The sequence below is a fragment of the Nelumbo nucifera genome, chromosome 1 (assembly GCF_055504915.1).
Source record: "Nelumbo nucifera cultivar China Antique chromosome 1, China Antique-T2T, whole genome shotgun sequence".
Classification (NCBI taxonomy): Eukaryota; Viridiplantae; Streptophyta; class Magnoliopsida; order Proteales; family Nelumbonaceae; genus Nelumbo; species Nelumbo nucifera.
Window position 1 is genome coordinate 157,915,554 of NC_142649.1, and position 14,484 is coordinate 157,930,037.

The 14,484-nt window shown below is 35.8% G+C and overlaps 1 protein-coding gene across 6 annotated transcripts; it reads left to right on the plus strand.

Annotated features, from left to right (window-relative positions):
- The first annotated feature begins 1,212 nt into the window (after positions 1-1,212).
- Positions 1,213-12,859, plus strand: LOC104602817 (protein BUD31 homolog 2). 6 transcript variants are annotated; one of them, XM_088894928.1, is made up of 5 exons: positions 1,213-1,359; positions 1,488-1,532; positions 7,316-7,478; positions 7,618-9,670; positions 9,844-9,919. In XM_088894928.1, the coding sequence occupies exons 3-4, from the start codon at positions 7,393-7,395 to the stop codon at positions 9,440-9,442; spliced, it is 1,911 nt and encodes a 636-aa protein (XP_088751054.1). In that variant the 5' UTR covers positions 1,213-1,359; positions 1,488-1,532; positions 7,316-7,392; the 3' UTR covers positions 9,443-9,670; positions 9,844-9,919. The 6 variants fall into 6 exon arrangements, with proteins under 6 accessions (XP_088751054.1, XP_088751055.1, XP_010264950.1 ...); XM_088894929.1 differs by having other exon boundaries at positions 8,014-9,670; XM_010266648.3 differs by lacking the exons at positions 7,316-7,478; positions 7,618-9,670; positions 9,844-9,919 and adding exons at positions 11,855-11,961; positions 12,085-12,272; positions 12,403-12,859 and having other exon boundaries at positions 1,248-1,359.
- Positions 12,860-14,484: the final 1,625 nt, after the last annotated feature.

Below are 14,484 nucleotides of genomic sequence, written 5' to 3' on the forward strand. Positions count from 1 at the left end.
CGTTCTGACAAAAAAAATAAAAAAATTTTAAAAATTAGAAAACGGTCAAAACCGTTCGAACGATTTGAACAATTAACCGACTGGTTCAACGGTTTGTTGACCAAAATAATGGTTTTGAGGGAAAAAACAGTTTTGAAGGAAAATGGAACCGATCAGGTCCTGGTTTTTTTGATCCGACCATCTGGTCCAGTCCAGTTTTAAAAATAGTGTTATTTATTATTTATTTTAATATTTAATACTTATTATTATTATTATTATTACTATTGTTATTATTATTATTTATTATCATCATTGTTTTTATTTTCTAATAATGCCACGTGTGTTTCATGTGAGTCCATATATTGTTCCACATACATGACATGTGGACCCATGTATCTCAAAGGGTAGAGTAATCATTTCTATAAATATATTTTAATATATATAATATTCAAAGGGCATCACTTAACACTTTTGTTGGTATCAAAGAAAAGAAGCATCACTTATATGTATTTGTGATAGGGGCTAAAAAGCAAAAATAAGTAGTTAATAATGAAGTGATTTACCAATTAGCCCAACAATAATTAATGGCTAAACATAGGCGTTTAGAAAATAAGCCCATTAGTTACTTTTAAGAATAAAACAATTATTGAAGAATTGGGGAAAATTTTCAATTAGTGCTCTCTACTTTGGGCCTAGTGTCATTTTGGTCTTGAACTTTAAAATTCAGTATCCAAAATTTTAAAACGCGTAATACCTATCCTTAAGTAACTGTTAACCAACTGTTAAGTGGCATTTGAAAAAGATATAAATGTCCTTTAAATGTTATCTAATTTTCTTTATAAATCATTCAAATATTGACAAAAAAAATAACAGCCATAAATCTTTTTCTATTTAAGAAAGTTGGGGTCATGTCTCCTTGGGCATTTTGGTGACCCCAACTTTCTTGAATAGAAGAGGCAAATATTTGAGATTGTTAAATTTTTATCAATGTTTAAATGGTTTATGAAAAAATTTAGATAATACTTGAAGGGCATTTGTATCTTTTTCAAGTGCTATTTAATAGATGGTTTTAGTAGCTAATTAACGTGGTATTGGATTGACACGTTTTGAAAATTCGGGTACTGAATTATATCACATTTTAAAGTTCGTGGATCAAAATAATACTATGCCCAAAATATAAGTTACTAATAGGGAAGTTTCACTTTTTGCAGTGCTTAAATGCAATTATTCGAAAATTTGATTCCAAAATACTCCTCGGCTAGATTTCAAAATGCCAGTAATGCCGTTCGATCGCTAAAACGATAAATATAGGGTTTGTCTCTGTTTGATGGTTTCGTCTTCTCCAAACACCAGCGCTTGAACCAGAGTTCCTACGGCCAGGTTACTCTCTTCTCGTTTTTCCCCCGTTTTCTCATCCTCAACCAATCAAGTTAAAGTGTTTTTTTTTTTTTTTCGTTTTGTTCTTCGAACCAGCCCTAATAAGGTGTTTTTTTCTCTGTGAATACCAGGTTGGGGTTTTCGTTTTTCAATCTCAAAGTTGGATCTGCGTCCAGGTTGGTGAATTCCTCTCTAATATTTTTTTTTTTCATTTTCAAAACCGAATATTGAACATGGCGTTGATCCATGAATCTCACCATTATGTTGAATCAAGCTCTGTGATTTTTCCCCTTGTGTTGTGAATGTCTAATGTAAAGTGTTGTCTTGAACCGTGGGGATTCTTTCCCCTGCGTTGTGATTTTTTTTCAATGCTTATTTGACTATGGATTAAGGAAGTCAACAAGGTTACTGTTGATTGACTAAGGCTTCGCAGTGTTCAACAATCTATATAAACCCTGCAAACATTATAGCTACTTATATGAGGGTCTTTGGTGCTTGATTTATTTGTTGAATAGGGGCAAATAATGCAGGTAGTATATTAGGGTTGATACAATGATTATCTTCCGAATTTCTAGGATGGGAAGGGATGCCTGTTTTTTGTTTTGTGCAGGTAGTATAAAGTTGTCTTTTGAATGAGTGCTTATTGGAGAAATAGACCACCAAACGCCTAATATGAAATAAGTGCTTAATTTTTAAAATAAGCACTTGAAAAAGCTGCGGGCCAAACTCAAAAAAGTGCTTATTTGAATAAGCACTTGTTTTTAAGCACTTATTTTAAAATAAGCACTCCCAAAATTGTCCTTAATCTCATTCCAATCTGCGAATGAGTCCCTGTAATTGATATCCCTGTGATTACATGTGTAAAGGGTGAAGGAATGTCTGAGCTGTTAAGAGATATCATATTGTCATTATTACCCCATATCTCTGAATGGATTCCGGCTAGCCACTGTCAGTGAATAATTTGTGCTGCTTCTTTAAAAGCTTTGGTGAACAACATCTAGAGTTCTAGATGGTTCAGCATCTTCAACGTCATGATCACAAGCTTTTGACTATGTAATTCGATTTTTTATGTTCCCGAATTACTTTAGAACTCCTTATGTTTGGTCTTACCTCAAAAAGTTGAACCATACCTTTGATTCTATGACTGTGAAGCTCTTGAACATATGTCTAAGAGTACCTTTACTTTTTTTTCTTGGTCAATTCAATTTCTGATTACGAAGTATCAGTAAATTGGAAGACAGATACATTTTCATGCTCTGTGAATGAAAGGTGAAGATATCAAATATTCAAGGTTCTTTGTAGTTGTGCTTGGATGAGTTTATATGTGCTTGGTATTGTTTATATATTTAATTGTTTAACTGCATGGTGAAGAATTCTACTGGTTTGATGGTGATTACTGCATTTTGTGACTTCATTGGTTCAAATAATGACTTTTAAATACAAAGAATTTATTTGAGTTTCTTGATGGGAATATAGATTAACCACAAAGAATTTGAAGCTGCAAGTTGGCTGATTGTAAATGCACAAAGTAAGCCCATTTTCTTTTTTTTTAACTATTTCTTATTTTTCCTTTTACAATATATATTATTAATTATTTATTGAAATTTATTTTTAAAATGTTATATATGTATTGAAAATAATTATATACTTATATGTTATTATTTTATATTTTTAATAATTATACAATATCTCTTTTTTATTATATTATTAATAATTTTAATGTTTTAATTTTTTTAAGAACCGATAATATTTTTAATTTTTATGACTATTTTAATATTTTAAAGTATTTACTAGTGAAATTATATTAATAAGTAATAGTTATGCGAAAAGGGAAAAATGTATGGTGCTTTTTTCATCAGTGCAAAATGTATGATTTCAGCAGTAACAGCATCCAAAAGTACCAAAATAGATTCATTCAAAGGGGTAAAATTATAAAATAGGTATTGCTCAGAGGTTACAACATTCAGATATTCAAACAGTTCCACTATATTCAGATGATCAAAAAAGTAGAAAAGTGGATTTTGGCTTTCCAGTAATCACACTTTTCTGCTTTCCAGATATTTAGTATTATCAAACGGCACCTACAGTACTTCATCCTTTTCAATGTGTGTAATAAGATTCCCTAGTTTTTTTTGTAGAGCAATGTGCCCATGGGTGTGATTTTTCTTCAACAAAGAAAAGGTGGGTCATCTTATTAACCTCAATGTAGTTGTATCATGGGTTCTTCAACATTCGTTCTTTCATTTTTAATCTCACCTTGTACGTTTCATTCCATTTCCCATACATCTATAAGCACTCACATTTTCTATGCTTATCAACAAGGTCTAAACCGACAAACCCATTCAGATGAAATCCAATTCTTTTTAGTTTTCTGTGAATCTCCTTCCCTCTTTCCAAATACAAAAGCTTTGCACAAGTAGAGAGGACAGTCTCAAATTTCAGTAAGCACTCACCTTGTACGTTTCATTCCATTTCCCATACATCTATAAGCACTCACATTTTCTATGCTTATCAACAAGATCTAAGCTGACAAACCCATTCAGATGAAATCCAATTCTTTTTAGTTTTCTGTGAATCTCTTTCCCTCTTTCCAAATACAAAAGCTTTGCACAAGTAGAGAGGACAGTCTCAAATTTCAGTAAATCAGGCTAAAATCTTAACTTTTAACTTCTAATATTTTCAAACAAGTCTAAAGCATTTTCTTTGTTGTCATTTTGCTCGTAACAAGATGTCACAGTATTCCAATGAGCATCTCTTTTAGGCATTTTGTTGATCATCTGAATTGCTGTACCAAACATGACAAATTTGGCAGCCAAAGAACTTGCGATGGCAGCATGACATTCAAAACAATTTGGTTACATAGATATCGGGTCTTCTTGTTTTACACTTTCTAATCCATTATAGGCCTTGAAAATATTTGGGCAGATGAAATTATCAGGTTTAAGATGAGAGAAAATTGCAACCTCTAGAAGAACTGAAAAGCTTTAGTGTTGCATTTGGTACCTTGTGCAAGCAACTATGAGGCCATTCCATGGATAAATTTTTAATGGATTGTCTATAGCTGGAAAAACTAACTCTATAGATTCAAATAAATGACAAGAGAAGTAGAGGTTGGTAAGGTATTTAGACAAGAGATGCTGTTTTGTACACTAAGTGTGATTATCTTTTGGTGGAAAAGGTTGCCTTGTTTCAATGATTTAGAAGGCATACACGCTTTCAACGTGGATAAAAGTTTTTTGATATCCATTATCCATCAAACCCTAAAAAGTAAAATCAAAGAAGCAACAAAAGCACCAATAAACAAAAGTTAGTTTTTTCTTGGTGGTTGATTGGAATAAATTTTTGTTGGTAACTATGGGGGCTGGATCTTGATCTTGGTTATATGCCAGGATTTGAGAGGTTGGTTGAGACCAAGGTAGACGAAGACGGCTCGACCCGGTCCATTTATAGCGGGGCAGATGGTTGTGATCACCTTGAGCGTGAGACCGGGCTTGGTCTAGTTTTTTCTGGAAGAGACCTTCTAGGATGAGATCAATAGATCACTCAAGCTTATCTCTTTAATCTCAACTACTTGTTTCTTGATGCCTTTAATACTCCTAAGGGGGGTATTTATAGTGGTCCCCGTCACTTCTCCCTCGTTTGTCCTTTTGTACACGGTGGAGGGGAGAGTTGGTGAATGCCTTCATTACACCTAACCCTCCCTAGAGTCCCTCGTGTACCCAGTCCCTTCTCTAATAGCTTACTTTGATTTGCCATGCCTCCTTGACGTGCCCATTAATAGACCTTGTTGCGGTCATGCCGGTCATAAATGCATGCCACCAACTTTGTGCCAGACATTAAATGTCTGTCAACATGGCATGATGCTATGATCGCGAGTCTTCCCTCCTACCTAACCTTACCTGGTTCGCCACACATTAGGGTTTCTTGCACGAGTGGACCTGTGGTTAGGTGGCGGTTTTCTCCTTGGCCTCCTCACTTGGTTCGCATGTTGATTAAGGCTTCCATTCGTCATTAATGCGTTGTTAGTCGACCTGACCTGCACCTCGCATGTTGTCCCATTGCTTGCCACATGGTTTGTTGTCTACCCTTGGATGAGGGACTTCAATTGAGTTACAACATTAGCCCCTTGACAGTTGGGCCACCTTGAGGATCGAGGGTGATGTGGTTGTCACTTCACCTCGACTTCAACAAGCCTGCATGGTAGCTAGATAGAGTATTGTTCTGAGGGGTCCGACCACACAACTTGGTCGGGCTTTAATTCACCACATGTACAAACAGACAAACGAAGGAGAAGCGGTGGGGCCAAGTTATTTGGGTGGTTACCGAGCTTAACTTTAATTCGCCACATGTATGGCAAGATGTGTTTGAGAGAATACCGCACTTAGCATGGCCATAGTGTGTGGCTGGACCCCTTGGAACAATACTCTATCTAGCTAGCATGTAGGCTTGCTGAAGCCAAGGTGAAGTGATAGCCACACCGCCCTCGATCCTTGAGGTGGCCTAGCTGTTAGTGGGGCTTATGTTGTAACTCAATAGGAATCCCTCATCCAAGGGTAGACAACGCACCACGTGGCAAGTGACGGGACAACGTGTGAGGTGTGGGCCAAGTCTATTGACAACACATTAACGACGAATGGAAGCTTTAATCAACATGCGAATCGGGTGAGGAGGCCAAGGAGCAAACCACCACCTAATCGTAGGTGGTTATCAGCATTTAATTAACCTATGAAAAAATATTTACAACACCAGGCCACAGAGGGTATAAGTAGCACCCTCTAATTATTTGTATTTCCCTAAAATATTAGGTTTATGGGCCAAAACCTATTGTATTTCCTAGCATTTGGCTTAGACCGAAGGGTAGACTCGTTGAGTTGAACATAATTAGTTCATCTAATCGAAGAAAAGAAATATAATCAGTTTATGTATTCTTGAACATTCCAAATTAATATGGTGTACCAAGCCTGAATTATTAAATCATATGTATTCCTAGCATTTAGCTGTTCTTCTAATTTGATTGGAGTGTGGTGCTGCACCACCCATAAAATCTATAATTTTATTTCTTCCTTGGGTTGAAGAAGTAGCTTGATTGTGAAAAGATTTAAGAGGAGATCAATCTTATGTTTGTTATCTGGAAGGCCAGCCTTTCCGTATGTATTAATTATATTTAGGATGAAGGGTACATATTGTAGAATCAGTCATTTGTTTTTTTTCCCTATTTTTTATCAGCTAGAACCAATTTATGACTGAAAAGACAAGTACTTCAAAAGATGATCATAGATGTTCCTTCCAAGACATTCTCCAAGATATTGGGGAGAAAAATAGCTCGACAGTTATGGATATCCTATATAAATAAGATGTCAACTAAAATAAAAAAAAACCTAAGGCTTAGTTTGGAAGGAGTACAAATACAAATATGTGCAGTGCAAATCATACAAGATTTTGCACTATAATATTTGTATTTGTACTCCTTCCTACAAATATGTTCAATGCAAAACCTTGTATACAGTATTTCTAAATATTGTATTTGCACTCTTCCCAAACTGAGCCTAGGTAATAATTTAGCGCAAAATGGAGACTAACCCACCAATAGACTAGGATCTATGTTGAACATGTGTTGATCCATCCATGGCCACTATGAGGTCTTGGAGGCATTACACATGATGATCATAAGATAGCTATTTCATATTTCTCAAGGCAACAGCTAGGACTCCTAAGTGGCACCTAGATGACAAGGCAACTTTTAGGGATGCCTTTATATTGTGTATCTTTTGCATACATACTAGGTGCCTTCTTAGGCAAAGAAAAGGGCAAGATGGGCACCTTATAAATTATTTGCTTGGATATGCTTGTATGCTTTCTTGCTTGCATTCAAGTTCTTATAACTTATAATACTCTTTTGCTTGGTTTCATTATGTTATTGACTTATTGCTTCGCTTGTTTGTTTTGAACTTTTTGTTAGGTGGTAATTTGTTGCTTCTTTAATTTTACTTTTCTGAGTTTGATGGACACCAAGAGGATTTTATCCATGCTCAAAGCATGTACAACTTCAAAGTCATTAAAACAGGGCAAGCTTCTCCACCAAAAGATAATCTTACTTGGCCTACAAAACAACATCTCTTTATGTAAATACCTTATCAATCTCTACTTTTCTTGCCATTTATTTGAATACGCACGGTTAGTTTTTCAGACTGTAGACAACCCATTAGAAATTTCTTTGTGGAATGGCCTTATAGCCGCTTACACAAGGTACCAATTGTACAGTGAAGCTCTTCAGCTTTTCCAGAAGTTGCAGTTCTTCCCTCATCTCAAACCTGATAATTTCACCTACCCAAGTGTTTTGAAGGCCTGTAGTGGATTGCAAAGTGTTGAAATAGGAAAGAAGATTCATACCCATGTGATCAAAACTGGTTTTGAATTTGATGTAGTAGTTGCAAGCTCTTTGGTTGGCATGTATGCCAAATGTGGCCTGTTTGACTTGGCAATTCAGTTGTTCAATGAAATGCCTAATAGAGATGTTGCCTGTTGGAATACTGTGGTGTCTTGTTATTATCAAAATGGGCAACCAGAAAAAGCACTCGACTTGTTTGAAAAGATGAAAAGTTCTGGTTTTCAGCCTGATTCAGTGACATTCACGACTGTTCTTTCTGCTTGTGCAAGGCTTTTGGATTTGGAAAGTGGGAAGGAGATTCACAGGGAAGTAAAAAGAACTGGGTTTCATTTGGATGGGTTCATTAGCTCAGCTCTTGTGGACATGTATGGAAAATGTGGGTGTTTGGAAATGGCTAGAGAGGTTTTTGAACAGATCCCAATGAAGAGTGTGGTCTCTTGGAACTTGATGATTGCTGCATACAGTCTAACTGGTGATAGTCACTCATGCCTGGAGCTTTTCCGAAGGATGAATGAGGAAGGAGTGAAACCTACTTCAACTACTTTAAGTAGCATCTTGATAGCTTGTTCCAGATTAGCTAAGCTACACAAGGGGAAATTTATTCATGGTTATATAATAAGAAATGAGATAATATCTGATATATTCATTTACAGCTCACTTGTTGATCTTTACTTTAAATGTGGAAGTGTTATCTCAGCTGAACATGTCTTTAAGGAGATGCCGAAGACACACGTGGTCTCTTGGAATGTGATGATTTCAGGATATGTAACAATAGGTTATTACTTTGAGGCTCTTCACATCTTCTATGACATGAGAGTTGCTGGTGTTAAACCAGATTCTGTTACATTCACTAGTATCTTGCCGGCTTGTTCACAACTAGCAGCTCTAGAACAGGGAAAGGAGATCCACAAATATGTCAAGGAGAATGGTTTTGAATCTGATGAGAAGGTTATGGGTGCTCTCTTAGACATGTATGCAAAATGTGGCACTGTGGAAGAAGCACGCCAAGTCTTTGATAGGCTACCAGTGAGAGACTTTGTCTCATGGACCTCCATGATTACAGCTTATGGGTCTCATGGACAAGCTTTCAAGGCATTGGAGCTTTTTAGTAAAATGCAGGATTCCAATGCAAAACCAGACAAAGTAACTTTCCTTGCAATAATGTCTGCTTGTAGTCATGCAGGGTTGATTGATGAAGGGTGTTATTTTTTCAATCAAATGACAGCTAGCTATGGGATTAAACCTACATTGGAACATTACTCATGCTTAATTGATCTTCTTGGACGTGCTGGTAGACTGCGTGAAGCTTATAGCATCATCCAAAACACACCAAGCATACAAACAAATTTTGATTTGTTAAGCACATTATTTTCTGCATGCAACATGCATGATGATTTAGAATTGGGGGAGAAAATTGCAAGATTGCTCATTGAGGAGGATCCTAATGATCCATCAACCTATGTGACTCTTTCCAACATGTATGCATCTATTGGAAAATGGAATGAAGTACGCAAGGTAAGGTTAAAGATGAAAAAGTTAGGATTGAAGAAGAGCCCAGGATGCAGCTGGATTGAGATTGATAAGACAATCCACCCTTTCTTTGTTGATGATAAATCGCACCCAAGGGCAGATGTGCTCTATGTATGTCTAGAGAATCTTTTCAAACACATGGAAAAGGATGAAATACTGTTAGATTAGGAATCTGAGGGAACATGGATGAAGATACGCTTCTACATACCTGACACTTCTACATGATTGAATCTTGAATCAATTAGAAGTCTGAGTGGTGACACACCATCATCTGCACTTTGTTTAGGTGTAAGGAGGTTTTTTGTGTTACTGTTTTTTGCTTCATCTGCGATCTCCTCATGAAAATGCTGACCAAGTTAAAGTTGCAAATCTCCAAGTCTCCTATCACCTATATAGGTATAGGTCAGAGCTGAAAACAATTACTAAATTATTATGGAAATTGTACTAAGTCACTTGTTTGTAGATTTGTTTTTAATAAATTATGCATGCTTTTCATATGTTCTTGTTGATTTTAATTCCATTTATCAAGAAGAAGATGAATAATTTGTTTGTGGGTTGGTGATCAAAAGCTGCATCACAAGGAGTCAAGGTCTTTATGAAGTCAGCTTATCATCCCAACTGTCTTAAAGTAATGAAGTTCAGTCATTTCACAATTTTAAGGTCTGTATCCAGTCCACCCCTTCCAAGACCAACAATGGCTGGGTCAAACTTTATGTTTGCACGTCTCCTTGGAATTATTAGTTTCATATAGTCTTAGGACATCAGCACGGTCTCCATTTATCATAAAAGTTGCCCTTCAATCAATTTTCCTCTATCTTTTTGATCTTTCACTAAGCTTGTAATCATTATTCATGAATCATGATGCCTATTATTGAATAATGATGCATATAATGTGTATAGGCTCCACATCTCATCTCCATTCTCACATGTTTGTGGATTTTCACCTTCTTGTTCAAGTGTCTTGAAACTTAGATGGATGAAAATGAGAAATGAAAGGGTTGCTCATCTTAAATGTGATCTAATTACTGATCTCCTTTGGTTTATCTATAATCCAGTAGAAAGCCATCCATAATATGCTTTGATGGCAGATACTTTTTGATAAACAATTGTGGTCATAGTTGTACATTTCAGTTTTTCTTAAGGACAGGATATGCTGTTGGAGTGAATAGCAATTACTTGTAAAGTTACATGTTCTTTATTTTGTTTCATGGGAATGATTTCTATGAAAATTTCATCTTGACATCCCAAAAAGTCTACTGTGAAGGGGACTATCTGGGTTGAATGTGTTTGAATTTCCAAATGACATTAGCTCTATATACCAGCATATATTGTATCTTTGATGTATTTTCCATGTGACTCAACTAGCAAATCCATCCCCTAATTCTGCACTTTCTTTTACATGATTTGTCTGCAAGACTACTTTTCCTTTGTGCTCTGACACTGTTTTGCCTTTTGTCATCATAAACCATTGCCAGATTCCTTTTAGAGAGAAAAATAAAATGATGGCACTTGGGGAGATTTTAAATTACAAGATAGTTTTATTCAAATTATTGTCATTTGCTACATGTTTCTCTTTTATCTGGTTTATTAGACTTTGTTATAGTTAACCAAAGCTCTAACCTGCATATTATTAGCTAAAAATCTGTAAGAAATAAGTATTTGCGAAGGAGAGTATTCTCATTTTATATTTGCATTCGAGTTTTTTTCTTCTTTTTCTTTTATAGATAAAGTAAAGATATCGTTAGTTCATCTATCAAAAAAAAGATATCATTCGCTCAAAAAAATTACACCAGATAGTTGATAAAAAACACCAGATAAGTCATCTCGTCCACTACTGTCCAAAATATCTTGACAAGACCAAGGAATAACATCTTCTGATCCATTAAGGACCAAAACAAAGGGTAATGTATTAATCATGACTTTCACCACATTCCAATCCTGGACCTTGGAAAAATTTAAAGCATAGAAAATAGCTTTCAGTTTGCTTCCAGCACACCATACTTTACCCCTCAAAAAAGTCATCTGCGGCAACCACAAATGAACCTGAATCAGTCCGCACCACAAATCCTTGAGATCTTATCTCATTATTTTTCAAACCTTCACATTTAATGACATAGTACTCCATCTGAGATCTTCTATCAGACCCCAAGGAGCTACTGAATTAAAGTTTTGTTGAACATCCTCAACCTTTTTTCAAGTATTAAAAATGTTAATAGTTCAATTTAGAATCCATCTAACTAACTTAAGAACATTTTGAAACAAACATCCATTTCTAGACTTCTAGCATGCCATGTATACTAGAAAGCAATGGCCAACCATCCCAACTTTAGATGTTTTTCTACCATGACAATTCTAATCCTGCTCCCAGAAGTAACAGCAGAGAGCTACATAAAGGGCCTTTGTCTAAAAATGGTATTGGAGGAGGGTTTTGTAGCAATTGCAGCGCCTTGGATGGCATGTCTCCACTAGATGTTTTTCTTTTTGAAAAATAACAAGGCTGAGTTGAGTTAAATCAAGTGATATTTGTTTAATCAGATCCATGTCCAGCAACTCTTACCTATCATATTTTGTCATTCTCAGGACATTTGAAAGAATGCCAAAGATAAAAACAAACCGTGTCAAATACCCAAACGGGTGGGAGCTGATTGAACCTACTCTCCGTGAGCTAGAAGCAAAGATGAGAGAAGGCTGGTCTCTTCCATAGAAACTTGACAGTGCTCATTTACTTATTCTAAAACTACACATTTATGGCGAAATTCTGTTTTTCTCCCTTTATCTTTTTTGTTAGTAATTGTGTTTTCTCCCTACAGCTGAAAATGACCCACATGATGGTAAGAGAAAATGTGAGGCATTGTGGCCTATTTTCAAGATAGCACATCAGAAGAGTCGCTACATTTATGACCTCTACTACCGAAGGAAGGAAATATCGAAGGAACTGTATGAGTTTTGCTTGGAGCAAGGTTATGCAGACCGCAATCTAATTGCAAAGTGGAAAAAGGTCCGTCTCTGAATTTCTATGAGAACATTTTTACTGCTCAACATACTTGGCACTATCAAATGCAACATTTTCTCCTTCATGTAGCAAATTACTAATTCATTTACCCTATGTATTAACTTTTGAGTTACAGTCAGGGTATGAACGCCTTTGTTGTCTACGATGCATACAGCCACGGGATCACAACTTCAACACAACATGTGTTTGCAGGGTCCCCAAGCACCTGAGGGAAGAAAAAGTGATTGAGTGTGTGCACTGTGGTTGCAGGGGCTGTGCCAGTGGAGATTGATTAATTTCTCTTTATCCCAAAATGTGTATGTAAACTTGGATAAGTTAAGTTTGATTATGGGCACCATATGTTGTGAAACGATCCTTCTAAAGTGCTTCTGATGTTGAGGTCTCTTCTCCTTTGGAACTGATGTAACCATGTTTTTATAAGCCCTATCCTCAGGATGTATGGTTCTTATACAATCAACTCAATTATGGATGAAGTTGAGTATTAGAATTTGTCTTAGGGCCTGTTCGTTTGCCCTGAAGTCTGACATTTGAAAGTACAATAATTACATAAAGAGATATATTAGTATTGGTGAGCTTTTCTTTCTTCTGAACTTTGAATGTAGAAAATGTTGTTCTGAATTTTGAAAATTATTAAATATCCATTTTGACCCATATATTAGAGGTTTTGTTTGTCTTTTTGGGGGTATCATTGGAAAGCAAAAAGTTGTATGGTTGCACTTTAAGAGTAAGAGGAAAGGAACAACCATTTTTTTCTTAAAAAATATTCCTTTTAAGAGATTAAAATTAAGAGGAAACGAACAGGCCCATAACTTTCAAATTTCACTTCACTATGATGTCTGTAAGTGTTGAGCAGAGGCCATAGAGCTTCCCCAAGCAACCCCATTTTTGGATACCAGACTTGGGTGAGTCAAGGTTCAAAATATCGATATGCCTAATGTGCCGGTAGGGGCGTGTCGGGCTAATCAATATTGCATTTTGTGCATTTTTTTAATTTTTTCGCAACCGTTTAGGGGGACTGGTTTAGGGCTCCTCCACTCCCTGAACTGGTCAGACCCCTGATATACCCATTATAGGGGTGTATTGGAGGGTCCCGGAACGATACATATCGGCCGATATGTGTCGATCCTTTAAACCTTGGGGTGAATGATCTTCCATAGTCCATGTTGCACCATTTTGTATTATGTGATGGAACTTGAGTGAGGTTCTGGAACTGCAATTTGCCCATGATAAGCGGTTTGGTGAGTATAGATTCTCTACAAGATCAAGTAAAATGTACTTCCATGGTTCTATCTACCAAAAAAATCTTCTTAGTAGCTTAGAAGTCCATTATACTCTTGATGCGTATAGGAGGTGTTTTCTGAGTTTTTAATTCTAATATTGTTCCTTTCACATTTTCTTGTAACAGAGTTTTAATTCTTAACAACACTACCTTCTCTCAAACGTCCTACGGTCTAAGGATGATCATGAACCAGGTCGTGCCAGGCATTTGGGCTTGCCCGTTTAAATCAATATAATTATATATATATTTTTAAATATTAATAACTTAAGCTAAATTCATATGTAAATATAAAAATATATACTTTATTTTATATATAGAGAGAGAGAGAAAGAGAAACTATCTTGTAATTTGGGGGTTGTGATACATAGTTACCTCTGGACTTTCAGTTGGGATAGAGAGCTATCCTCTGTTTTTCTTGTAATTAACATTGTCGGTTTTGAACTTTTATGAGACCATTTTACCCTCTCTTTTATTGCATCTCTAACGTCTACTTTAGATTTTAACAATATATTTTTAGTAAAAATACTAATGGTCCATTTGATTGCCAAGAAATAGTGGGATGAGAAAGGAAAATTTTATTCTCTTTTTTTTTTTTTCTTTTTGTTCATGTGTTTGTTTACTGTGACCTACTATCATACAGGATTTGCTTCCAACATTTGGTTGATGAGAAAATTTTGCAGGATGTTTGATTTTAGCCCACTTGGACAAATCTATGCTTTCTCCAACACCACAACATAACCCTATTTATGGGTGACATGACGTAATACTATTTGAATCTTGGCATGTGGCATGTTGACATGACAATGTTAAAAACAACATGGGCATTGAAAATATAGCATATTAGTAGTATTTAGTTAGCAAAAGTAGCTCTCAAAGTAATAAATTATCATTCATACTTATAATTTCCTTATATATGTT